Consider the following 9,220-nt stretch of genomic DNA (forward strand, 5'->3'; position numbering starts at 1 on the left):
GGGAGGGGCGTTGGGGCGCGGGCGTGGACCTGGCGGCTTGTGGTCTCCGGCCTGCGGGAGCAAGACCTTCTGGTGTCTGGCCGGACACTCAGTGCAGTCATTTTCCTTATGGAGAGACCGAGCACGGGTAACCGGAGTCACAGCAGCAGTCAGCAGAAGCGGGAGGGAGTGGGGTCAGGATCCAGACAGTTGCATTTCAGGGCGTTGCTCCCAGCAGGACGGAATGACAGCTGTGGCCAGGTGTGGTGTGTGGCCTTCCCTGTAGCCAGCGCTGAACCTGGGGTGTGCCAGAGGGAGGCGCCCCTATAGCCAGCGCTGAACCTGGGGTGTGCCGAGGGGAGGCGGGTGTTGCTAGGTCAGCTGGACTCAGCAGGAGACCACTCAGCCCGGCCGCGCCCTCCCCCACCTTGGCTTGTAGGAAGGGCTCAGGTCTCAGTTTAGACTTCATCTGGGGTGGGGGGGGGGGCGTTTAAGGACTTAGGAGGAGAGATTCCTTTTGGTGGAACTGGCAGCTTCTTTAGCCTAAAAAAAAAAGTGGAAAGGAAAGAAGAAAAGAAGGGAACAAGATACTTTGGAGAGGGCAGGGAGTCACCCGGCCTGGGCTAGGTAGAAAAGGTGCACCGTGGGTGGCCCGTTAGCTGCAAGAAGGTTGATCAGTTGTGATTTGTTCTGGTCTTTCAGGAGAAGTCAGGAACTTGACATGTCCTTGAAATTTCTAGGTTCTTAAGTACTGGTAATCAATTCAGCAAAAGGAAGGCTGTGAGCTAATCAATGTTTGCTGTGGGTAGCTCCTGCTGCATTTGCCCTGGGGCCCAGAGAGGTGGGGAGACAGAGGGGGGTGGGTGAGGTTCACAGGGCAGGTTGTGACTCACCAGAGAAGTGGAAGTAGGACTTCTGCTTCCCCTACTTCCCGCGAGGCTGGCTTTCCTAGGTTGTTTTTTTTTATGAAGAGCTGAGCGTGTGGAGGTCTGGGTTAGTTAGCACTGAAGCTTTCCTCTCTCCTGACTTACAATCTGGTCCATCCCAGAAAGCTGGCAGTTGCCCCAGGGGGTGACCTTAGCTCCCTCTCCCCCAGAACCTTGGAGGAACAAGGCCTCCAGTTGCATTTGTTTCCTGTGAGCAGGGCCTGTTTTGACTCTGAAATAGTGTGAGTGGAGGGGAGCAGAGAGAAGCCACCCCACCCCGCTGAAGTCTGTCGGGGTTCCCTTGTAGCTGCCTGAAGTGGGGTAAGGGACCAACACTGGCTTCCTTCTCTGTCTGGCAGGCAAGCCTGGCCTTGGGAGGCGAGCTTTTAGCAAGAGCTCAGGAGACGGCAGGAGACGGGGTTGGAAACCTTTCTTTAACAAGAATCTATTAATGCTCTAACTTCTAAAATGATTCTTGCGAGGAAATTAAAGCCGCTTTTCCCTGGATGGCGGCTGCACAGAGCCACCCCCACCGGTGGTGTAGGACTGTGGAACCCAGCTGGAGCTGAACCCCTCCGCCCTGCCCTCCTACACTTGTGAACACCTGCTGGCCCTCCAGTTCTGCAGAGCCCTGGGCCTGTGCCTTTGCTGGCCTGGCTGGGCTAAGTGGAGGTTGGAAGTAGCATTTACACAATGCGGCCTCATTAGCCCCTGTGGGTTTCAACTTAAAAGTCATTCAGAAGCTGGGTTTCTTTCTTTTTTCTTTCTTTTTTTTTTTTTTGTTCTTTTTTTGACAGACTATAGAGGCTGAAGTGGATATGTATCTGTTTCCCACCTCTTTTCCATGTGTTTTCTTGCTGTGCAGGAACCGTTGTAATCTCAACCACCACAGTTCATAGAAAGCCCGTTTGAGGAGTGACATCTGGGCTTGAAGGAGGACTTGCAGGCCGAGCATGGCAGGCCTTGGCGTCTTCATGCCCCTGGAATTGGTGGAGGGTTTGAGGCTCCAGCGGGGCCTTCCTGGGCCCCCTGACACATCTGGGGGAGCCTGTTTGCAATTCTGCACTCGAGGGCTGAGTAACTGTCACCTGAACTCCTGGATCATCCTTTCCTGCTGCCCAAGTGAGCTCACAGGACAGTCTGGGGTCTCGTTGGAAATGCCATGTTTCCTCATCCCGACTTGCCAGTGACTCCTGAGCACTTGAGATAGTCCCTGACCTCAGAAGTGTAAAAGGGGATTTCGGGGTGGGGGCACCTTCAGATAAAGAGCTGGCTGCGAGTCAGAGCTGAGCTCGGAGGTGGTTATGTCATTTACAGGTTTTTAGGTTTGGGGAAAGGTTTCACTCCAAAGTTTATTCCTTTGGTGGTGTTAACATGTATCTGAAGTAAAAGTCATCCCGTTTGCCTGCTTAGCTTCACAGGGCCGTGGCCACTGGTCAGTCAGGGGACGCTCTCCATCCCCGTTCCTGAGTGGCTTCTTTCCAGTACAGTCCCTTTGCTGCTCTGATGCTGTCTTATTATGTGACAAGTCTTGGCCTCTGGAAGAGTGGAAGGGGCTTTGCTGGGGAGGCTAAGGAGACATTTTCTGTGTGTGCAGTGATGTTGCTGGTGAGCACAGGGCCTGGCAGGCAGGGCAGGTCCAGGATTCCTGGAAGCCAGGGCTGGAGGGGCCCTGAGTCTCCTGCTGGACCTTGGCAACCCTGCAGGGCCTGTTCCTCCACTGCCAGTCACACCCACTTGCTGAGGGCACACATCTGGGGGAGCCTGAGGGCTGAGTAACTGTCACCTGAACTCCTAGATCATCCTGTCCTGCTGCCCAAGGGAGCTGACAGGACAGTCTGGGGGCTCGTTGGAAATGCCATGTTTCCACACCCCGACTCGCCAGTGACTCCTGAGCACAAAGTCCCTGACCTCAGGAGTGTCCAGGAGGGTCCAAGGGGGCACCTCCAGGGTGTGGAGCACAGGTGTCTCCTGGGACTCTGAACACCTGAGTGTGGGGAGATCAGAGTCCTCAGTTTTGTAGCTGTTCAAGCTTCATTCCCAGAACTGGGAGGGTAATTTCCCAGCAGAGACCTGTCCTGGATGACCTCTGGGCCAAAAAGGCTCATGTGCCTTAAACACAGTGAATAGTGGATTTTGCTCCAAACTTGTGCCCATCAGGCTCCTCTAGTGACTGCAGGTGTCAGCCTTGCCTGGAGAGGGGGTTCTGGCGACAAAGCGCAGTCCCCAGGGAGCCTGGGCCACCCCCTGGAAGGAGAAGCACCAGCTTGAGGCCACTTTGACATTACTCCTGGCCCTTCCTGGAGTTGGTCCATATTGGGGCTCCATCCCCATGACCCCCGGCAAAGGCTGCAGTGTCCTGGCACCTGCGTTTTCCTTTCAGCATGACTAAGAGTTTCTTGATCTCAGAGAATTGTTCTAAAAGTGACTGTTCCAAAGGCCCACCATTCAGCTGCCGTCTTCATACATGTAACCACCCTGGAATTCTTTGGATTCTTATTTCTGGTTGATCCATATAGAAACAGCCATAGTAAGTCCGTCTCTGCCTTTGCTGTCCATGTGCAGCCTGGATGTGCCTCAGTGGTCTGTTAGCGACCAAGCTTGAGTCTGCAGTATTCAGCCAGTGTCCCCATCTCTGTGCACACCTCGCAGCTCTCCAGCATGGGTGCTTTATGCCCACTTGGTGCCCTGCTCGGGTCGGGCCAGGCCAGTGTGGCTGCAGCGCCCTGCCTTCTCCCCTCCTCTGTCCTGCCATGAGCTCAGTCACTGCCTCACAGAATGGACATAAGGCTGGGAATGGGGAATTCCCACCCTCAGCCAGGCTTGGTGCCCAGGCCAGTGGCCAGGCCGCTAACACAGGGTGGGCAGTCCGGCTTCACTTGCCCTGTGGCGGCTGCTGCTGCGGCTGTCATAGATCAAGGCAATCAGAAGGCAAAGGTGACCCTTGGCCCATGCGCTCCGCTGCCCTGTTTCTCACTGAGTAGACAGCGCCCTGCTTTCTCTGTGGCAACCCAGTGTCCATCACTGGGTGTGGTGTGTGATAGGGACAGAGCTACTGTTCTCCACCCAAAAAGGGAGCCCTTCTTCAGAACTCCAGGGAGAGCACGGTTCAGGGTGGACATTCCCTGACACGCCTTAAAACTCCCCCTTTGGGCCCTCCCTGGTGGCGCAGCGGGTTAAAGCGCAGCACTAAGACTCTAAAGCCACTTCCGCATGAGTTCAGTCCCTGCCCTGGGGGTGACCACATGGCGCGGCAGACCTCTCCTGACCGCCTGCTGCTCCCCTCCGCAGGGTACTTTGTCCGTCTGCTTGTTCTGCTCCCCACTCTGTCTCTGGTGAATCTTCTCACTACCCTGCACCTCTGGCCGGTACCCCAGTTCTCTATGCATAAAAAAAAAAATAGCAAACCTCCCCTTTTGAAACTCTTGCCCCAGGCCTGCCGAGATGCCCATCGTGGTAGAGGACATCATGAAGCTGCTGTGCTCCGTGTCCGAGAAGAGGAAGATGAGGGCAGCCGTCAAGCACTCGGGCAGGGGCGCCCTGGTCACGGGGGCCGTGGCCTTCGTTGGGGGCTTGGTTGGCGGCCCCCCGGGACTCGCCATGGGTAAGTACAGATGCCTGGCTGGGCGGCGGCCTCGTGGCGCCCTGAAAGGCCCCAGTGGTGCCCACGGCCATGGTGAGGAGGTGGTGGAGTTGTGGCTGCCCCTGTGCGATGAGCTTGGACATCACTCGTCCTATTAAAAATGCCGCCTGTGTGGCCGCCGGTCAGGGTAGGTGGCCGTGTCCGAGCCGTGAAGACTGGAGGCGCGTCTCCCTGGTCCTGGCATCTGGAGATACCAGGGTTCTGGGTCTCTTGGATGGTCCCCCTCCCTGTCAACATTACACCCCACTTCAGAAGGGGCGGGAAGGGGGGAGCTGGAGCAGGTGCTGTCTGCAGTTGCACAGGAGCCCGCTCCGCGAAGCCTCCCATCCTGAAAGCAAGCCTCGGGTGTGCTCCTGAGCCCCCCCCCACTTCCTGTCTCCCTGTGCTGCTTGGGAGCCAGTTTCTGGCAGTGGATGAAAGTTTGGCTTATGTCCCCACTGGCCTTTGCTGCTAGGAAGAAGTTGCTTCTGTTGAATAGGAGCAGAACTCCTGTGTTCTGGGCCCTGGGAGTTCTGCCAGGCTCAGCGCTGTGGCCCTGGCGTGGGGGGAGTCAGAGAGCCGGGCGCTAGCCAGGCAGACCTGAGGAGGAGCCAGCTCGGGCCTCCCCTGAGGTGGATCCTGGACACAGGAGCCTCTGCTAGAGGTGTGGTTTGCCACGTGGGCGCAGGGCCATCCCCGGAACGCAGTCATTCTGATGGCAGTGGGGTGTCCGCAGTAGATGTTAAGGATGGGGCGCAGGCTCGGTGTGACAACATGATGGGAGTTCTTTGCACTCTCTTTGCAGTTTCACTGTAAACCCAATAATATTCTCCAATACAACGTTTACCTGGAAGAACACAGCCCGGGGAGAACCTGTGGTGGGCAGGCGGTGGGTGGGTGGAGCCCGTGGCATCTTGATCCTTTCTCCGCTGCCCGAGTCTCCGAGTGTCAGAGGCTGCGGTGGTCACTGCTGGCCTGTGTGCCGGCTGGGTTTCTGCTCTGTGCTTTCCTTGGGTGGCTGGAGGGACAGCCAAAGATGTTCCATCAGATGGGGCCACACTGGGGAGAAGACTCGGCAGGCGGTGGCTCAGACCTCACTTTCCACCTTGCCCCTTCCAGACTCTGGGAATCAGTGAGTCCTGGCCTCTCCCCCATCTGGGAGGGAGGCAGGGAGGGAGCAGGCAGGGCCACGTCAGCAGCTGCTTCCTCCGTGGCCTTCCACTTCCACACCTCCGCTTGCCCGCTCTGGTGCCAGGAGGGCTGGCCGGGGTCGTGCACCATGTAGCGGTGCCCAGATGCCACTTTGGAAGGACGTATTGTATTCAGATTGAGCAGGATGTCTGCAAAGAGAACCCGGGAGATTTGCAACTTGCCGCCCTGGTCATGGGCGAAAGCATCATTCTACGGAGAAAACAAAGGAATTTTCTCTTCTCCAAAGAGTTAGTAATTTGCTGGTCGATATTCCTGGTGACTTTGTGCATTAAGTGCTGCTCTAAATCAAATATTGACGTTCTCATAAAGGTTTAGTGCAGATGAGTGCAACTCTTGACGGCAGGCTAAGTGTTTCACTGGTGTCGTGGGGAAAAGTTCATGAAAACTTGTAAATTACTAGCTTCTCTCCCACAATGCTGCTTTCGTTCAGAGCAGAGGGGAAGCCTGTCCAGGTCAGGGCTCAGCCTCTGGGCCTTAGAGGAGAGTCAGGCTGCCGGAGAGGGGCTCAAGCGGGTGGGGGAGGGCAAGTTCCTCTGTTCAGAGGTCCTGCTGCAGAGACAGCCCCCCCCCCCCGCGTTCTTCCAGATAAACCATTTATTGAGACTAGTGTGAGGTTTGCAGTGAAACTCCCCCCACCTAGCCAGAGTCAGCACCACATCCTTACACCTAATGTGGCCACAGCACAGGTGTCGAAGCCGAGAAGCCAAGTCTGATAGGTCGCCATTGACAGTTCTCCAGCCGCGACTTGGATTCAGCAGTTTTTGCAGCAGTGATCTCTTCCTGTCCAGGACTCAGCTCTGACGCTGCATCTAGTTCGTGGGCCTCCCTAGCCCCCGGTCTGCGACAGCCTGTGGCCTTTCTGAGTGTTTCACGGCCCCGGTGGGTTGGGGAGGCACAGCAGGTGCTTTGTAGCACCGTCGGGCTTTGCCCGGTGCCTGTCTCACGACAAGATGGGCATTCAGCTCTCTGCAGTGAGCCCAAGAGGGGAGTGCCCTGTACAGACAGCATGTCGGGGCACACGGCACCCACTCCCCTCACTGGTGATGTCCCAGTGGACAGCTGTCTGCTCTGTCAAGGTTTATTGCTTCCCCTTCCACTCTCTGATTGCGCAAAGCAAACTCTAAGTCTAACTCTAGGCTGCGGCTTCTAAGTCTGATCACGCTTTAGATTACGGAACTTCTTAAAAATATAAATCCGATATTCATGTGCTAGCAGCTGGCTGGCCAGGGATAGTCACTGCCTTTGAGACAGGGCCCCCCTTCAGGGTCTCCCAGGGTTCCTCCTCACTTCACTCCTGCCTGTTCCTGCCTGGCCCCCGAAGGCCCTTGGTTTGGGACCCTGGCAGAGGGCACCTTGCCTGGTGTAACGGGGGCCTGTGGGCCCAAGGTGTTCAGAGCCCAGAGTCAGTGGCTTAACTTTGTCCACAGGTTTACATGTCCAAATGTGCCCTTCTTTTAGTGTGTCACAAAGGAAAATAGCGGAGAACATTCAGGGTGTAATTTATCATTTGTTAGTGAAAGACGTTGCTTCAGGAGAAGAGGCTGTCTGTCCCCAGGGGCCTCTGACCACATGACTTCTGTGGAAATTTCCAGATTTCAGGGGCAAAGAACATCTGGTCACTTGATGGGGGAACTCAGCCTCAGCATGGGGATGTTTTTCTTTGAAAATGCACTTGCTTCTCAGCCCACTCTGCTGTGAGGAGAGAGCTTTACGGGCAGCAGCAGGGAGGCCTTGAGCCATGAGGGTCAGTTAGTGCAGCTGTCATGTGGGGGCGCTCCGGGCCGCTTGCATGGGTGTGGGGCTCCGAGCAGGGCCTGTCTACGTGCCAGTTCCCCCGGCCAGATGGAGTGAAGGCCCGTAACCGCAGAGCAGCACAAGGCCAAACCGCTCTGGCCACTCACCATGCGTCCGCTGGCCGTGACAGGGGACACGCTCTCGCGAGAACCCCAGGCCCTGGGTCACGACCCGGGCCTGGCTAATTGAACCTTCCTTGTTTTCTAGGGGGGGCCGTTGGGGGTCTTTTAGGGGCCTGGATGACGAGTGGACAGTTCAAGCCAATTCCTCAGATCATAATGGAGCTGCCGCCCTCGGAGCAACAGAAGCTGGTTAACGAGGCTACGGCGATCGTTAGGCACCTGGACTGGACGGATGCTGTGCAGCTGACCACGCTGGTCATGGGCAGTGAGGTGCTGCAGCAGCAGCTGCTGGCCATGCTGGTCAACTACGTCAACAAGGAGCTGCGGGCGGAGGTGCAGTACGATGACTAGGCCTTGCTGCTGGACGGACCTTCCCACTCACGGAAGGCGTCGGGCAGCCCCGCGCGCAGGGGTGACCCAGCGCTTGTGTGTCATCTGCTGAAGAGTCTACGCTGGGTCATGTTTGGAAATATCCGTGAAGGTGCGTTTGCTGGTTACGAGCGCTGATGTGAGGCAGGAGCCTGTGAAGTGTGCTGTGGAGAGCCTGCTGTCGCACCGCTGGGTGGACCCGCTCGGCTCCCCTGGCCGCACCAGGACTGTGGAGGAAGGTCACGGGTGTCTCACCGTGCGAGGGTGACTCTGTCCCAAGCATCTGTTGGTCCGCTGGTTCCCCAGGGTCCCTGGAGCTCAGGAATTGGGGGCCAGCTGACTCTGGAAGCACCTTGACCTTGTTACTTCCCCACCCTGAGACTTCTGAGTGGCCTCCTGGGGGACCGTCCCGTGCTCTGGCCCTTGTCCCGCCAGCTGTACCCCGGGGTGGGCCTCCAGGAGCTTCCTCTCCCCACCTGAAGTCATGTTGTTCTGCACTATGCTGCTTAAATCAAACACGTTCAGTAAAAACGATTGCTCTGAGTGCCTGTCGTAAGCTGTCTCTAAGGAATATTTGCAGCTCAGGTTCCCCCTTGTCTTCCGGAACCAGAACTTGACTGTCAGCAAACTGCAGTGAAGCTTGAGGACAGGCTTCTCCCTGGGTTTCGAGTGAAATTTTGCTGGCCTGTGCATGCACGCACCCTCCCTCAGACTGGGCGAGAACTTGGGGCTCTCTCCGTGCAGCTCAGGCCCCTGGGGTGTTGACAGGAGGGCTTTCCTACCTAGGAGGGTTCTGTCCCCAGCACCTCCCTGTATGTAAAGAAAGATTCGGGCTGGCCTCAGGCCCTGGTGGCCTCAGGATGGAGCCCATGTCTCTACAGCTGGCTGCAACGAGTACTGGGCACGGAGGCACTCTGGTCATTTATGTGCTGCTTGAGTTGATAGTGACCAGGGCAGGGGAGGGGGGGATGAGGTGGACAGTCTGAGTCTGGCCCTTCTTTTTCTTTTCATTAGATTTATTTATTTATGCATACAAGAACCGGGGTACAGGCCAGAGGTGCAGGGGTTGAGAGGTTTCACCAGAGACAGAGTAAGGAGAAGAACATGTGGTTCTACTGAAACACACCGCTGAGGGGAGCAGCGGGCAGACAGGAGAGGCCCGCTACACCCTGTGTGTCAGCTCCCTGGCTGGGATC

At 56.8% G+C, this 9,220-nt stretch overlaps 1 protein-coding gene across 4 annotated transcripts; it reads left to right on the plus strand.

The window, feature by feature from the left end:
• Window positions 1-30: 30 nt before the first annotated feature.
• LOC101625137 (chromosome unknown open reading frame, human C19orf12) lies at window positions 31-8,567 on the plus strand. 4 transcript variants are annotated; one of them, XM_012733200.1, is made up of 4 exons: window positions 45-127; window positions 1,771-2,027; window positions 4,340-4,509; window positions 7,741-8,567. In XM_012733200.1, exons 3-4 carry the CDS (start codon window positions 4,350-4,352, stop codon window positions 8,004-8,006), a joined length of 426 nt encoding a protein of 141 aa, XP_012588654.1. In that variant the 5' UTR covers window positions 45-127; window positions 1,771-2,027; window positions 4,340-4,349; the 3' UTR covers window positions 8,007-8,567. The 4 variants fall into 4 exon arrangements, with proteins under 4 accessions (XP_012588656.1, XP_012588654.1, XP_004693659.1 ...); XM_012733202.1 differs by lacking the exon at window positions 1,771-2,027 and having other exon boundaries at window positions 31-127; XM_004693602.2 differs by lacking the exon at window positions 45-127 and having other exon boundaries at window positions 1,729-2,027.
• Window positions 8,568-9,220: the final 653 nt, after the last annotated feature.

Source organism: Condylura cristata, unplaced genomic scaffold (assembly GCF_000260355.1).
Source record: "Condylura cristata isolate star-nosed mole 26May11 unplaced genomic scaffold, ConCri1.0 scaffold00039, whole genome shotgun sequence".
NCBI classification, from domain to species: domain Eukaryota; kingdom Metazoa; phylum Chordata; class Mammalia; order Eulipotyphla; family Talpidae; genus Condylura; species Condylura cristata.